At 39.7% G+C, this 18,261-nt stretch overlaps 1 protein-coding gene across 1 annotated transcript; it reads left to right on the plus strand.

The window, feature by feature from the left end:
• Positions 1-17,547, plus strand: LOC131226633 (uncharacterized). Its single transcript, XM_058222220.1, has 2 exons — positions 1-176; positions 15,411-17,547. Exon 2 carries the CDS (start codon positions 15,435-15,437, stop codon positions 17,409-17,411), a length of 1,977 nt encoding a protein of 658 aa, XP_058078203.1. The 5' UTR covers positions 1-176; positions 15,411-15,434; the 3' UTR covers positions 17,412-17,547.
• Positions 17,548-18,261: the final 714 nt, after the last annotated feature.

Genomic DNA, 18,261 nt, shown 5'->3' on the forward strand with positions numbered 1-18,261 from the left:
TTTAAATCCAGCCCAATCTACAGAGAGGAAAAGGGCAGAAAATACAAAGAGAAGAAAACGGAAGAGAGAGAGAGACGACGACATCTATCAAAACCCTAATCACTTCCATCGATTCGATTTTCATCTCTCGTTCAGATTCGAGAGGAAGCCATTCCTCGTTTCTCCTTCTCCATCAGGTCAGTACCCGATCCATCATCTCTTATCGACTCGAATATATTTTTTCCTCATTTTATTGCGATTTTTCTGTGAAAATTGCGGAAGATCCGTGTTCTCGTCCTGAATTTCTTGTTTTCGCCCAATTAGATGGTTCTCTGTGATGGATCCGATGGTATTTCGATTATTGAGGTCTGGATTACGGTTTCTTAAGCTAGATTCGGTTGGAGGTTGGGATTTCTTGATGGCACGGTGTTTTAGTATTAGGGATTTCAAGAATCGTGTGCTTTTAATGCACATATGGTTGTCAATTGATGGATATTTCGATGATTACTTTGCTTTGATTTCTCACGATCTCAGATTTTGGGATGTAGAGATCTTTGATCCGTTGGTTGATTTGAATTTGATGTGAGGGTTGGTATTTGCGGTTGTATGATGTATTTTATTGCCCCCCCTTTTTTTTTGATAGATCCACTTTTGGGACTCGGAAGCTTGGATTTGTGATTATTATGGTGATTAACAAATATAAAATCATGGATGCATGCATTTGATGAAATTGCATATCATGAATTCTTTCTTTTGCACTTCTCACATCTCGAATGGGTGGTGTTGTTCGTGCCAAGATGGTGGCAATATATCCATAGTAGTTGTACATGTATGGCAATAGGCCCCATTTTGTATGGGGCACATCACAAAAACCACGTTCATCTGATAATTAAGTCTCATTCATCCATTGCTAGAACCACTCATCAATTTATTTTTAATTGTCGATATGATAGTCACCAATTCGATGGTTGGGATTGTTCAATTAGGTTTACCACACATGCTCAATCCATGATGGGCTCTATGGTTGGGACATTCTGGTTTGACATATGTGTGTGCCACGTACAATGGATGTGTCTCCACTGTTGCGAAAATGTGATTTAGTTATCAGCGTAGTCTTGTTTTCAGGCTCAATCTCAGCTTTGATGTGTCAAGGTATGGGTAAAACGGTCATTTCCACTGACTTGTATGGAGTATGGACCCAATATTAAACACATGCATATATGAGTTTGACATGTGAGTGTATATGACGTGTCAAGGGAGGAGTCTGGATTTTAGGGGAAGAGTCCGGGTAAAACTAAATTGAGTGGGCGGAACATTGATTAAGCTTGAGATACTTGCAAGGAATGATAGTATTGCTTGAGGTTTTCCATACAAAAATTTGAATGGATGGGCTATCGTTTTAGTTGTTAGCTTTTGGAACATTTTTGTCCCTTAATATTGTTTGGCAACCCGCATAAGAGCAAGAGGTTGGTGAATGCAGCATGTATGAGGTAGATGTCTAGTTAGCTTTTTATGGGAAGGTCGCTCTCAATATTTTGTTGACTGCTGCCAAGGATGTTTTCAAAGAGGATTGATACTTTATTATTATTATTATTTTTTGTGTCATGTGCAAGTATATAAAATGTGCAAGATATTGCCATTCATCAGGTTTGCCCATCATGAATATGACCCAGCTAAAAGATCAAGCGAACCTGTTCATCATGTGGGAGATGTGTATGAAAAAAATGGATGGCTGAAATAAATTGACCGTTGGTGCATTTCCAATGTAAAATGCATGACCCACCTTCTGACAGGAGTGGCATGATATTTTTGCAGACTTATTCAGGGTTGGGCCTGTTATATGAATGGATTAAATCTCATGTGTGTGCTGTAATGTTGTCAGTTTTTTATTGTTTTGCAGTCTTAATAGGGTCCAATTGTGTTGAATTGCAAATTGAATTGTAATTGTAAATCGTGAGATTATTATTATTTTTTTTCCAATTTTCATAAAAAATTGAAAAATCTAAAATTGTAAAAAATAAGAAAAATCTCACCAGTCATCAATTTTTCATCAGTCCACACCAACGAAAATAATACATATCATGTGAGCATCAATTGAGACTTGAGAGCTTGTATGAGGTATGCATATCATGCTAGTATGAACTGATTCTTGCCTCTTTCATTGTTTTTTCTTTCAAGAAACCTTAGAAAACAGACAAAGAAAAGAAACAAGAATCCTTAAATAGTTTATGTTTGTTTGTTCCTTTGTTGATTGTAGAATCATGTTGGAAGTAGAATTTGATTTTTTTGACCTGATGGCATGGAAACAATCTTATGCAAGCTGGAAATGGGTCCCATAGAACACATATTATAGAGTCAAAGACGGACTATAAGATGGCGTTGACATGACTTATGCTTCTACTGATGTGATGCATGCAGGCCATGCATCGGATGTGTATATGCATCTTATACAAATAAGAGCAGGGCCGGGCCTGATGGTCATTTGATGATTTTGGTCCGTGGGGTTTTTTGGGTAACTTGTGGACCCAATATGATCAACTAGATGATCCGATTAGTGGTTGATTGGACTGGGGCCAACAGATCCAATTGCATGGCATACTCAGTGGTCCAATTGGCTGAGGCCTCAGGGTCTTATCTGGCCCACCTTGTCTATTAATGACATTGTTGAGCATGATTATAGTTTTTAATGAGCACTTCCAATTTAGTATGTGGTTTTCTACTCTCTCCCTCCCTCCCTCTCTCTCTTTGTTTCCTCTTTCTCTTTCTCTCTCTTTCTCATCTCTCTACACAATGGATCGTCCATATCAAAGGTGGCCCCACATGATGGAGGACTCACATCGAAGGTGGGGGCCACATGATGGATGGTCCATATTAAAAGTGGGCTCCGCATGATGGGTAGTGGATATTGAAGGTGGGCCCCACATGATTGATGATCCACATCAATTTAGGCCCTTATAATGGTCAGTCCACATCAAAGGTCGGCTCCACGTAATGGGCGGTCTATATCAAAGGTCATCCCCAAATGATGAATGACCCACATCCAAGCTGAGCCTTGCATTATAGATGACCCACATCGAAGGTGGGCCCACGCAATGGATGGTCCACGTCAAAGGTGGGCTCCACAAGATGGGGCAGTGGAAATTGAAGGCAGGCCCCACATGATGGGCGACCAAATGAAGGTGGGGCCCACATGATGGATGATCCACATCAGTGGTGGGCTCCACATGATGGGTGGTGGATATTGATGGTGGGCCTCGAATGATGGACAACAACATTGATGGTGGGCCCCACACCCATATCAAGGTGTGCTTCACATGAGGATAGTCCACTACAAAGGTTGGCCCCTAATGATGAATGGCCCACATACAAGGCTAACCCCACATGATGGATGGTCCACTTTGACCTACATAATGGATTCCTCATTAAAGGTTGGCCCCGCATGATGGACGGTCCATATCCAATGACCGACATGATGGATGACCCACGTCTAAGGTAGATATTGATAGCCCACATCAAAGGTAGGCGTGGATAGTCCACATTGAAGGTAGTCCCCACATGATGGACGGGTCACAATGAAGACATAGCCGAGGTGGGCCCAACATAATGAACAGTCCACATCAAAGGTCGGCCCGACATGATGGATGGTGGATTTTAAGGGTGGACTTGTTTAGGGACTTCTCTTTTTGGATGGCTTGTTTAGAAGAAGATTGAGCGTAGAGCTGGTTTGATGTGCCCCCTACCATCTCTATTTAGTCAATGCAAAAATGTAGGCCGAATTAAAGTGGGGGACATTTGAAAAGGGTGCCATATCCATTTTGTGCTCTTTCTTAGTCTGTTCCAGTTTGGATTGAGTTAGTTTTTATCTATTTTTATTTTCCTGTCAGTATTTTGGATTGTGTCAATGAATGGAAAGGTTTAGAACATCTTTGTAGGAAGTTCTACACTAATTTTAAGTATTTCTTTTGGGTGTGAAGTGTGAATATCGTCATAGGAAGTTCCACACCAATTTTAACTCTTTGTTTTGAGTGTGAAGTGTGAAATGTGAAATATTTTTTTTTTTATAAACTGTTTGTTTTGGAATGAAGAAGGTTTTTTGACATGTTAATGCCCACCTTTTGGTGAATTCCCAAAGAAACCTCCTCCTCAGTATTCTTAAATAAACTCCTACCTTTTCTTGGGTACTGTAAAAAAATTCCTTCAGTTGACATTTTGTCATGGTTGTGTGATGAAAAGTAGAAATGCCGTTAAATTAGATTGGCGGGATGACCAAATGATCGTTTTGCCCTTTGGAGACTTCCCAAACAAACCTTTCCCCTTGTAGTATTCCTTAATAGACTCTTACCTTTTCTAGGTACAGTAAAAGAAGCACATGAGTTACTTTTCCATTACGGTAGTGTGATGGAGAGCACAAATGCAATTAAATTAGATCCTTAGGATGATCAAATGACCGTTCTTTCCTTCATAGACCGATCAAATCTCACATGTTTCATATTTGTACGTGTCCCTGCACGTGTATGTGTCTGATTCTATAAGAATGTTGATGTGTGTGATTCCCCATGTATGTGGAATTAGAAAAAACCTCTACTAGTGTTGAGTTAAGGTAGTAAAAGCTTAGTAAAGGTTAAGGGGTTAGTAGAAGGTGTAGATTGGTTTGCTGCTATTGCTAGTTGCTACTCTCATTCCTTTTGGTTGTAGAACCATAGATTCCTTGATGGTTAAAAGTCAAAACCTTGTGTCAATTTTCTCTTCCCTTTTCCATTTCCTTAGTCACCTCTCCATTACCTTTCACTCATGTTACCATGGCTAAGAAGAAAAAATCTTCATTGGCAAGACAAACAAAGGTTATACTGCAACACATGAATTCTAGAGAATATAGATGATTGCTTCAATTGAATTATTAGATTTGTAGCATGAGTTGCTTTCAAGCATTAGTTGCTCTACTCTTTTACTGGCCTTAAATATCAGGGTTGTGATCACCATTAGAAGAAATTCACTTATATATTGGTGTGTATTTTCAAATTAATGCAATTAAAATCTAGTTTTCAATTTGTTTGCATCATCATCACACCACTTGGATTGAAGGAGCATCGTTCCCCACAAAATCAACCCCATCACATCCTTTAAATAGAAGAGTCCTTTTTATCAACTTAATCATCTCTAGTTCCATTTTTATGGCCTTGTATCCATAAGCATGCTTCTAAATATCGGCATCAAGGGGCGTATTGACCTGGCTGAAAAATGATACAGTACTTGCATCATGTATTGTACTGGCTTGTATCGGACTGCATTGGCCGATATTGGTTAATTTTTTTATGCCAAAGAATTAAGGAAACTATTAGAGATTGGGTAACAATGAGATATTCAAGAATGAATCCCTTTTTTTTTTTATTTTTTATTTTTTATTTTTCCTTTGAATTTTGAATTTTGGACATGCCGATGATGGTATAACTGACCTTTCTCCTTGATAAGAATGTTGTATGTCTTCTTAACTTGAAAGCCAACCAAATTGGCCATAATTGAACACAAATCAAACATGATTTGGTGATTTCGGGCCCATTACATTGAAATACAATAAAAAGGAGATTATAACCCTAGAAGGGGTGATGTTTTAGCCTTTTTTTATGATTTTTCCTATAATTGTCCATTCACTGTGACTGGTGGAATGCCACTAAAATCTTTTATTATCCCAAAATAAGCCTACATCTAGTCTAAAATTATTTTATAAGCTCCTTCCATGGTTTAAATAAAAAAAGAAGAGAATTCGTGAAAATTTGATATATATATATATATATATATATATTCAAATTTGGGCTTTTTATGCTATCAACCCCTATTGGCCGTGTCGGTTTGGTGCAGATACGCACCATATTGGCCAATATGGGCAGATACGTCACGACTGATTTTAACTAAGGCTAATTCAGCCCCGTGTCTCATATGATATTGTGCCGATATGGATATGATACACCCGTATCAGCTGTTACTAAGAAAGTACCTGCTAATTATACTGGTTTGTGCATATGTATGGATGAACAGTGTACACATGCAAACACTACATGGCATGAACAGTATACATGAACAGAGTCAATGGACTCGCGTGTGGGGTCCACAATCTTACTGGACCACCATCTCTAGGCCCATCAATCTTATCGCCTGTGTGGGCCACGCCCATGCTCATTTGTAGATCGTTGCATTGGGAGCCCTAGATGCGTTGTTGCCCTTTGTCAGCTTCAAATTTTCCCTAGATGGATATTATATGCCTTTATCAGCCGATACTAATCTAACAATTTGCTTTCTAAACAAGTTTAAAAGCAAATGTGGGAACTTCTACTGCATTACAGAAGCACTTGCTAATTTACCGATCTGTGAACACATACAGATGAATAGTGCACAATTGTGAACACTACACAGCATGAACAGTATACAGTCTCACACACAGGGTCCACAATCTTAATGGACCACCACCTTTAGGCCCATCACCTCTATGACCTGCACCCATGATTGTTGGTAGAAGATCACTGCGTCAGGGTCTCTGGATGCATCATTGTCCCTTGTGAGTTTCAAATTTGCAGTACTCTTTTCAAATAATTGAATTGACTCGTCACCTCGTGTGAAAAAATTCGGAATGTCAGTGGGCTTTTGAATCCGTGGTGCACCACTATCAGAGGCATTGATATTCTAACTTGAATTGCAAGTATAAACTCTGCTCTGTGAATGTTGTGGGTGGTTGTGACACTAATAGTTGAATTCGGTTGTCAAATTCTGGACCTGATAGAAATGAATACACTCCAAGTACTAAATAGAGGAAACTTTATTACTCTGGAAAAGTGTGATGGATGATACACAACTTTGAGAAATTTTACACATTCCATACAAGCAAATTCAAATTGAACTGGCCAGACTATGATTCCCAGTTTAGATGTATAAATACATGCCATAAAAGTAACTTAAACAGAACTGGCCAAATTATGATTCCGAGTTTTAGATATATCAAGAAAAAAATTATACTTATGGTGGACATTTATTGGATGGTTGAAATGAAGAATATCCAACGGTCCAATTTCAGCAAACTGCACAAACCAGTGGCTACAAATCGATGATGATGATGATTATCATTATATAAGCCTTATCCCGTCTAAATCAGCTAGTGGCTAGAATTGTTTCAACAAGTCTGATTTTGGGATCTTCATTTACAGTGTTTCAACCAGTCTGATTTTGGGATCTTCATTTACAGTGGGTTACACAATTTAGGTAGCTTAATTTGAGTTAATGTATGCGATGTGTATAATTTAAGGGTTTTTTGGCAACATGGATTTGGATTCTGACTTAAGAATCCAAATCTTATGTTGTCTAACCTCGACAGGGCAGTCTTTCAGTTGCATTTGACAGCCTTAATTTCCAATCCTATGGAATGTAGAAATTATGTTCACAGCCTGGATTTTGGGCCTTAAAAGAGGACTTTGCGTATTTATGATAGTTGGAGAGGACCGAAAATTCAGGTTTTTGAAACCCACTTTTTATCTTGGATTTTAAGGGGAGCCCCTTTTGAGTTTTTTTTTTTTTTTTTTTTTTTTTAAATAAATTTTTTAATTTAAAATTTAAAATTTTAATTTTAATTATTTTTGTGGGTAGGTTTTTGAGGATTTTAAAAGGGGCCCTTTTGAGAAATCTTAGGAGAATTTTCAATCCATGTGTCATGCCCCGAAATCCAACACTCGGGTATGCTCAACCCTAATCCCGCACCTGAGGACATAGCTTATATAATATGCTCACAAACTGTAAGTCGACAAACCATCACACTTAATCATTCCATATAATATACACTTCCTAAAATAAATTAAATAACTATTAACCAAAATAAAATATAAAATATCTAAATCATTATCACCACAATCTAAGGTCTTAATCACTCTTCCACTATAAGTCTTCTTACAATAAGTTTCAAAACTTAATAAGGAAACCAAAACTAGATAAACAAAAAATAAACACCTAAAACTCCGCTCCACTCTATCCCTCTGACTAAACCTCGCTCCTGAAATTCAATACCCACAATAAGAATGAGCTAGATAGCCTAATGAGTATATATTGCACACGTTTTTGAAATAAAAACACATCCGATTCGTATAAAATATCTTTATCAAATACTATTAGTTCTGATGCAATGCTTTGAAAACCAAAGATTAAATAACCAAAGATTCTAATGTAATTTCGTATAAAAATAAAACATGCATGAATAGGTGCAACTTTTAAAGAGCAAAATAAAATTCTTTTGCAACCTGGAATGATTTCATAAACAATCTCTCAAAATAAAATCATGTGGCACGCATCAGGAATGCAATGCTAATGCATGAAATAATCCACAATGGTCTATTTATTTTGATCTTTGAACACTAGGGCCTTTTTACACTAGTCGGCCAATCAAGGTATTTCGTAATAGTAACGGTGGCCACCATCACCATTATGATATGGCCCTCGCAATGGTTGTTACGACCCCTGTAACGGCCATTACGGTCTTTTTTTTTTTTTTTTTTAAATTGAAAAAATAACCTTGAAAAACTTGTATCGGCCGACCCGTCATAGACCGTTATGGGGTCGTTACGACCTTTACGATGGGTGTAACGGGTTGCTATGAGGGGTTTTAAAGGCCTGTACTTAGAGGTGTACATTGAGTCGAATTGAGTCGAGCTGGCCTCAGCTCGAACTCGGCTCGGCTCGGTCCTTGAGCCTGACTGGCTAGCTCCGCTTGGTTTAGTCAGCAGCTCAGGCCAGTTCGAGCCAAGATCAAGCTGAGTTCGCCTGTGTAGCATTTTCACAAACACCTGGACTGCACCTTCAAAATCTCATTGTATTTAAGACAACGGCAATGGTTTTATAGGTATTTTATCAAACACCTTCTAAGAAACATAAAAATCAAGAAAAAAAGGGTATTGGTTTCATATACATACCTTCTTTGCCACCAGCCACACTTCGTTGAGTCATTTCATCAAACACTTGGTGAGCAACATCAATATCCAAGTAACCGAGTCACCGAACTGGTTCGAATCCGAGTTCGATTTGAGTTGGGTTCGATCCGAGTCGAGTCAAGCTGGGGCCAGCTCGAACTCGGCTTGAACTCATTTTCGAGCTCAAAAAATCAGCTCGACTCGGCTTGAACTCAGCTTCGAACCGAGTCGAATCGATCTTTTTTGAGTCGAGTCGAGTGAGCTAATCAAGCTAGCTCGGTTTGTGTACACCTCTACTTGTACTGGTCAAATTTTTTTTTTTTTTTTCTTTTCTTTTCTTTGTAACAGTTGTTACGGCCTTTACGACCCCGTAACATATAACGGTTGCCTCCATTATCTTTACGTAACGGCCTTTATGACTTCATAATGGCCGTTATGGCATACCAGGCAACCGATACCATCTAAATACAACACCTGCTGTTGCAATGGTCTTTTGCAATCGTTACATCTCACTACCTAGCTTTGCAGTGGGGGAACCATTCGTAGTTGGTCAGACAACCACCCTATCTGGACTCGCAGTGGCCTTTTGCAAATCAACTATGCTCATCCACCTGGCTTTCCAGTAGAGGTTCCGAAAGGTACTGATTGAGCTTTAGGGACTTCCAACCCCAAGGGTCTCAATCATCCTCTTATTGTGCTTTTAGGGGTTTTCAACCAAGGGGACTTGATCGACCCACCCATTTTTCTGGTATTCTAGCATAGGACTTTCAACATGGAGGGACTCAATTGCCCCCACTATTTCATAATGATGCACATGATATATGATTCAATAATTTTAAAATAACATGAAACTCATGAAAGATTCTTAGAACCTTTTTCTGCATGCATTCAAGTATTATAAACCCTTTTTCCATCGTTGAACTATTCCAATTAAATCATGGATATGCAATGCAAGTAGTTGAATTTGAAAATTTAAAAGAACAAGAAAGCAAACCTTGATTTTCAAGAATTAGAAGAGAAATCAAGAAAAAAATCTTGATTTTCAAGAAAATCAATGTTCGAAATATCGATATCGTGTTACGATGGGATACATATATGTATCAGTTATCGCACGGGATATATAGTTTGTACCGGTTAATTTATCACACTTTTTGCAAAACATGGGGAAACATTGGGAAAATGGTTGAATTTTTCAATGTAACTTCAGGGATTGTTAAAAAAGACCTTAATACACACTTTTAAATCATAACATCTTAAAAAAGAAGTACATGTAATAGGTTTCCTTTGTATAGGGTCATAAGTTGTGTTGTTTGAACTAATGCAACTATATTCAAATTAAATGTATAACATTAAGTGTCACTCATTTCATCAAACACCCCTAAATAATTCGAAATTAGTCTTAATTGACAGCTGGTTGAAGGGAAATTTCAAATAATAATAATAATAATAATTTTTAATTAAAAAATAATTTTTATTTTTCAAAAATTGACAAGGACTTAACAGATCAGTAAATCAACCCTTGTACATGCTTGATTTCATGTTTGGAGTGCAACATTGCAAGTAATTTAAGAGAAATTGGAGAATTTTCTAATTTTCTCCAAATCGGACCATTTGTACTCAAATTTCGAAATTAGAGTATATATGATGGTCATTTTATCAAATACTTCTAAATACTTCGAAATTAGTTTCAATTGACAGTTGGTTGAAGGAAAATATCATAAAAAACATGGAGAACATGAACCAATGGATATAAAAATCAAAGCTCTAACTCCATGATTTTTCATGCAAAAGCATGAAGAACCAATGAATTTGTAACTATTTAACGTTGATTTAACATAATTTCAACAAAAAGGGGATCTGAAATTGAAATTGCTTGCTGAATCGAACATGTGGGATATATCGGCACTACCTGAGTTTTGTATCGCATAGGTGGGATACAAGATATATCGTGGGATAGATCGGCCGATATCGTCGATATTTAAAACATTGAAGAAAATAAAGGAAAAGGGCAAGAAACCAAGAAAGATAAGAATTAGATCTTTGATTTTCCAAGCAAGTAAAGAAAAATACAAGAAAATTAATCTTGATTTTTAAGAATTAAAGGAAAGAAAAAAGATGGTAATTCTTGATTTTAAAGAAAATAAAGAAACTGTAAGAATTCAAGAAAGACAAGGGATTAATCTTTGATACCTAATAAGGTAAAGGGTGATAAAAGTGAAGAATCAAATTTCAAGGAAAAGAATATAGGGATGTAGAGAATCATATGTTGGGAAACCTATGATGCATATTATAGAAAATGCATGATTTTACACAACTTCCCAAAGGAAAATCATGTGAGAGATTACTCACTCAACATAAAAAGGCTCTAAAATTCTTAATTAAAGAAGAGAGTAGAGATTACCTAAGAAGGAAAGAGACTATTCCCCCAAAGATTCTTGCTCCCTGATTCCCTAAAGCTTTCCTTTTCTTCCTCTAAGAAATCTTCCTAAAAACCCTAAATTTTTTTCTTAAGAGCTTTCCTCCCCTCTCACATTCTCTCTCACTCTCTCTTTCTCTCTCCCCAATTTCTCACTTTACACTCTCCCACAATTCATGTCCTCCTTTTGAATTGGAGCTGCCTCACGTCCATAGCTTCACATGTGAACCTCACTCCTTATTGGTCTAAAAACCCTTAACATCACCCCCTGAAACTGATAGGTGTAAACACATCACACTCCATTCCTATTGGCCTAAGCACATAACACACTATTCCTATTGGTCTAAACACGTCACAACTCAAGCCTTTCTCCTCACCCAATTCTAACATGAACTCCTTATTGGTCTAAAAACCCTTAACATCATCCCCTGAAACTGATAGGTGTAAACACATCACACTCTATTCCTATTGGCCTAAGCACATCACACACTATTCCTATTGGTCTAAACATGTCACAACTCAAGCCTTTCTCCTCACCCAATTCTAACATGAATCTCTCTCCATAATACACAAGGACTCTCATGGAAGAGAGTCCTTACGCTGCCCCTTAACTCTTTCCCACTCAAGTTTGGACGGCGGGTTGGGTGGATGGATGGTTTGTTCGATTGTTAAGTTGATGGATGGTTTGGATTGGGTGGATGCACAGTCGGATTGATGTGCGTTTGGAGGTTGGAAACGGGTTGGTTGAACAGGTTGGTTTTGTACGCATACATCAAGGTTGAACTTGTACAAGGAATGTCTGGATTTGGAGGTTTTGCATACATGGATCAAGGGAAAGATTTGGAAGGTTATGGGCACACAAATAACGGTCCCATTGGAGCAGATTTTGCATGGAATGTAACGGTCATAAATGGACAGATTCGAGGTATTAATCGACAGTCAAAATTGGACAGGCTGGATACACAAATTAACGGTTACAACTGGTCAGATTTGCTACAAAATTCAATGGTTAAATTTGGATAGATTTGCTACATGAACCGATGGTCATAATTGGACAGAATTCATACACTAATCAAGGGTTATAATTGGACAGGTTTAACACACAAGTCAATGGTCTGAGTTGGACAGACTTAACATAATTTAACGGTCATAATTGGGCTGATTTAACACATGGTTCAATGGTCAAAATTTGAATGGATTTGACATGAAATTTAACAGTCTACATTGGGCACAGATTTAACTCACAATTAACAGTTGCGAAATGGCTGATTTAGTACATGTATCAACGGCTACGATTGGGCTGATCTGAGATGCACTCTAATGGACGTACTTGTGCAGATTTTTGGCACTAATCAGTGGTTAGAATTTGGGCTGATTTGGTACACCGACCAATGATCAAAGATGGACAGGTGTAACGCTAGGCAGGTATAATGCATTGATCAATGGTCCTATTTGGACAGATTTGATACACATCAGTGGTCACAACTGGGCTGATTTATCCTGTGAAATAATGGTCTAGATTGAATGGTTTTAACATACAAATCATTGGTCCTAAGTGGGCAGATTTAAGGTACAAATTAACATTCGAAATTGGGTAGATTTAACGCGAAAGCTAACGGTCTCAATTTGGGCTAATTTAACACTAAGATCAATGGTCATAGGTGGGCTGATTTGTTACACAGTTCAATGGATAAAACTAGACAGATCTAACACACATATCGAGGATCACACCTTGGACAAATTTAATTCACAATTAGTGGTCAACATTAGGTGGTTTCAATACACGATCAACGGTCAACTTTCTACATATTGATGGATGCATTAGTTGGTCATGTATGAACGGATGTATCTGTGGATGGATGGATGGATGGTTGGGTGTATGCATGTGTGCGTGTACATATACATACCAATGTTTATGGATGGATGGGTGTATGCATATGTGTGCATGTATACACCTTGGACAAATTTAATACACAATTAGTGGTCAACATTAGGTGGTTTCAATACACGATCAACGGTCAACTTTCTACATATTGATGGATGCATTAGTTGGTCATGTATGAACGCATGTATCTGTGGATGGATGGATGGGTGTATGCATGTGTGCGTGTACATATACATACCAATGTTTATGGATGGATGGGTGTATGCATGTGTGAATGCACACACACACACACACACACACACACACACCAATGTTTATGGATGGATGGGCACATGCGTGTGTGTGTGCATATATATACCAATGCATAAACATTCAAAATCACCAAAATATTAAAATTAGACAAGATAAACCCAGGCCATTACAATATGCCGCAAGTGTATCTAATGACTTACTGTATGAAATATTAGTACCGGATTACATGTTGGTCATCCTCAAAGCCGATATGAATCAGTTCATATACCATTACGATTCCTCTCTTTGCATGGATGGTCCATACAATGGCTTCACACCCTCCCTGGTCAAGTGTTCGAGTAGTTGGTGCCATCATCGTCAGGGGAATAAATGACATTGGACTTTATCAGACTGGTTATCCACTATGCTGTTGTGAATGTACGGAAACAAGAATCTGAAAATAAAAATAAAAATCCTGATGCACTTTGATCATTGCCAGCATTGGAAGTTTAGCACATTATCATAAGTAGATTGGCAGAGCAACCAAGTGATAAATTGGCAAAATGCCCATCTTATATTATGGGGGAATAAGGTCCATTTTTATCCTCATATGCTTAAATGGTCATTTCTTGTATTTTTCCGTTGGGTGTTGCAACTTGCAACCCATTGCTCCATTTTTTTCACTTTCCCTTTTCCCTTTTCTTTCTTTCTTTCCTTCTTTTTTAAATGGTGTTTTCCTGCAATGCTTCCAATAGCAACAAGGAATTTGTTCAACAAGTTGAAGTGGATTCATGTACATCTTGTTGGTCACTTTTGTAGAGATGCTCATGGTCACTTTTGTAGAGATGCTCATGGTCCTTTCAATAAATGGATTAATTATGAAAGTTGAAAAAAAGAGAGAAACATTAGGCTATGTCAAGAAGGCATAATTATGCCAGGGTATGTTTTTCAATAAACAAAGATGAATCTAGTTGACACCCTTAGCTAACGATCTGCAAACTAATTGGCTTATCTTCCAGTGTGATAAATATCGCTGATATTTTTAAAATCTTGTGATATTTTTGTGAGAAAACAAGTGAATTGTGATACTGCTAGATTTCCTATATATTGACAATTTTGAAATTTTGGCTAGATTTTCAAACTATCGACAATTTTGATTTTTTTGTGAAATTATCCTGATATTAATGTTAAAGTTACTTAGAAGTTTTAACTAATTAATTATATAATTAAATTAAAAATTAAAAATTATTTATTAATTTATAGTAGAATATTTTATATTTTAGCTAGATTTTTCCTGATAATATCCTGAGAAAAAGCTCAAAATTTTAAAATCTCTGAGAAATTCCTGAGAGCGAGATTGATCACTTTGTTATCTAATAACATGAATAAGCGATCTACTTAAGCTAGAAGGCAGCTCCTTGATTTTGTTGATGATGTAAAGAACCCTTCATGGTTGAGCTTCCTTCATTCCTTCTGAATCCAAACCTTGTGAAATTGCTTGACTATCCGTCAACCATTATTTTTTTCTTTAATGTGACGTAACAAGAGAGAATACAGGTCTGTTCTCTAAGACCTTTGGCAACCTGAACCGGCAGGGCCGGAGAAAACTTTGATAGACATCTTGTCATTCCTAACAATGGCCCTATAGAAGAGGACCTAGATGTGCCTGGCGTTATTCTCCCTTCTTTGTGGAACTATCGTATTCTTTTGGAATTGTATTTCTTCGGCTTGATGTTAGCGACAAAATATATCTTTTTTGTGCTTTCTTTTCCCTTGTGTTGTTTCCAAGTTACAAGCAAAACACAGTGAAAAATTCTATTGAATGTGCTATTATATTCCCACATGATTGGGTTTATCAAACATGGATACTGGACTTGATGCTGACAGTGTTTAGAGTTTGACCAGTTGGGTGTCTATATTGTTGGGTTATTGAACCTTTTTCCCCTTTCCTCTTTCGAAGGTTTCAGCTATCAAATTGAGAGGTATGTCTCCAGCATCAAGATCCAAGTCCAAGGATAAGTCCTCTGCGAGGGCAGCAGCCAAGGAACAGCAGAAGGCTTCTCCGAAACCTTCATCTGCACCTCCTAATGCAGGGAGTGGTATTCCGGCAAGTGCATACAATCCAGTTTCGGGCACATTCCACACTCTGGAGACAGTGACACCTGTCTCTTCTCCTCCGCCTCAAAACAATGGTCGGTTCCGAAACATAGATGAGACGGATGACCATTCTGGCAGCTCGCTTGGAACAGGGGCTGAGTACGATTCAGTTTCCAACAATGATAGCTGCTCTGGTGAATCAGAAGACCAGAAAGAGAAGACTGCGAGCGTTGCTCCCAGGCCAGAAGCCATACCAGGATGCGACAATGACAAGCGAGATAAGATCCGGCAGAAGAACGAGAGGAAGCACCAGCGTCAGAAGGAGAGACGGGCCCAGGAGCTGCATGAGCGGTGCAGTGGGTACCTCATGTCCAGGAAACTTGAAGCACTCGCCCAGCAGCTAGTCAGTATGGGCTTCTCATCTGAGCGGGCCACAATGGCCCTCATCCTCAATGAAGGCAGGGTTGAGGATTCAATCACTTGGCTTTTGGAAGGGAGCGAAGGTGTGCAGCAGGATCCAAGCCTTCACAGTGGGGGTAACCTGAAAATTGACATTGCCGAAGAGCTCGCCAGGATTGCAGATTTGGAGATGGAGCACAAGTGCACAAAGCAGGAAGTCGAAAGAGCTGTTGTGGCCTGTGAAGGTGATTTGGACAAGGCAGCCGAGACCTTAAGGGCGCAGAAACTGGAGCCAGCCTCAGCTCCTCCAAAGCTGGAAGAAACGCCAGACCCTCCGGCTGCCAATGGATGTAAACTGGCAGTGGCTGCCAATCAGAACCCTATTAGGACACAAGCGAAGACTGTTGCTCCTGTCCAAATCCAACAGAGAATTGATGAAAAAGATTTCAACTACACAAAGGCATCAGTGGCCCAGCTGGTTGCATCGCCAGAATCTGGGAACAGAAGCTTCCAGTCTTTTAGGAGGTCTCAACCAAAGTTGGAATGGGCGAGGCCACAAGCCGCGACGCTGGTGGAGAAGCGGTGGCCGAGTGTCAGTACGAGCCCTTCTGTTTCATATTCCTTGGCATCATCCCTGCAAGTGTCTCCCCCGCCTGCGAAGGCAGAGGCTCGGTATGTGGTTGTTGGAGCTGAAGGAAAGAGCATGATGCATGCAGGGGCCTTGAGGGAGCCGGTGATCATGATGCAGCGCCCACAATCCCTCAATGCTAAGCAAAACCCAACTGCCAGCATGAGTGCATCTCCGCCGGCAGTGACTCCTCGATGGTATCCGAATGGCGGTGCTGTTGCAACAGCTGGCAATGAGGTCATGAAGGGGAATGAGGGTTTAGGGAGCATGCCGGGCATGAGCCTGAGCACAAATAACCGGAGCTCGCAACAGTTTTATCATCAACAACAGTATCAACCGTTCCCATCAAGTTCGGTGGACCCAGCCCCAGCCGAGTGGGGTGGACCATGGAGCACGGCTGGGACAACTTCCTCGTCGCTCGCTGAGCCATCTTCCCTGGGCCTATTCACGGGCTGGGGCTCAGCTGGACCGTCATCCGGTGCATCATCGCCTGTTGACTGGAGCATGGGGGGCTCCATGCAGCAGTTTGACTACGCCAACATAGACTGGAGCGTTGAATCGAACTCGACAAGGCAGCGCGGGTTATTGCTGGGCCTAGCATCATACGCGAAGAGTAACCAGACGTATGACGGGTGGTCGGCGGCTATGACTGCGGGTGCAAAGTCTACAAGGCCCGGCATGAATGGGATACGAATTGCGGGGATGCGTGAGGGCAGGGTGGTGACGGATGTGTCGTCCTCATCCTCATCTGCCGGTTCGCATGAATGGACGTCCCCATTTGCTGGGCAGGATCTTTTCAGTGTACCCAGGCAGTTTGTTACTTCTCCACCTCTCTAGGGAGGGAGGTGGGGTAGGCAGAAGGGGCTGAGAAAGAACGGTCAGATTTGCTGTTAGTGCTTTGTGATGATGCTGATGTTGATGGTTGGTTGTTGTTGCATGACCCAGTGAAAGATTTAGGAAGTCTTTGCTTCTAGCTTTTCTGTTGGCACGGATGGACCTTTCTGTTGGCACAACCCACCATCCCGGGTGGGCCATTCTGGGGTAGCCATACCGTGATCCATGCCCATACATCTATACTCTGGCATGGCGTACAAATTGATGGGATGTAACCAGGATGAACGCTACACCCTGCCGCAAATAGCTAGGACTCCCGCTCAATGGCAATGTTAAGCCACCATGACGAATGATGTGGATCGAATGATGTGGATCACCACAAAGGCTTGTGAGTTTGGAAGATCCCAGCTGCCAGTCTTAGCACCTTGCTCGATTAGAGGCTTCTCTGTAGCCGTCTATCGTGTGGCCATGAATTAGAAGATAACGTTTGCATGGTCTGGCAAACCAATGTGCCCAGAATTGGAAATACAACAAGAAGGAAAAATTGATTGAGCATGCAACACGTCTGGGTACACATATACATACATATAAGACACAATGAATGAGGATCGGAAGAAATAACACAATGGCACATTTGTAGGATATATAGTATAAACTGTAAAATATGAAGTGGGGTGGGGTTGTGCTAAATGTTAGAGCCCAAATCCAAAGTTCCAAACGAGAAATTGAAGCCCAAGCGAGTTACTAGGCACATTGCCACTCCCATTAGCATTTTACAAATTTGGCTTTCTGCCTTTGGGAGTGTTTTATCCTTTCCTGTTGTAAATAGGATACCCTACCCTGGGATCATCAA

This window comes from Magnolia sinica, chromosome 15 (genome assembly GCF_029962835.1).
Source record: "Magnolia sinica isolate HGM2019 chromosome 15, MsV1, whole genome shotgun sequence".
Lineage (NCBI taxonomy): Eukaryota > Viridiplantae > Streptophyta > Magnoliopsida > Magnoliales > Magnoliaceae > Magnolia > Magnolia sinica.

Coding starts and splice junctions, on each gene's coding strand:
- LOC131226633 (XM_058222220.1), top strand. CDS start 15,435: ATGTCTCCAGCATCAAGATCCAAGTCCAAGGATAAGTCCTCTGCGAGG.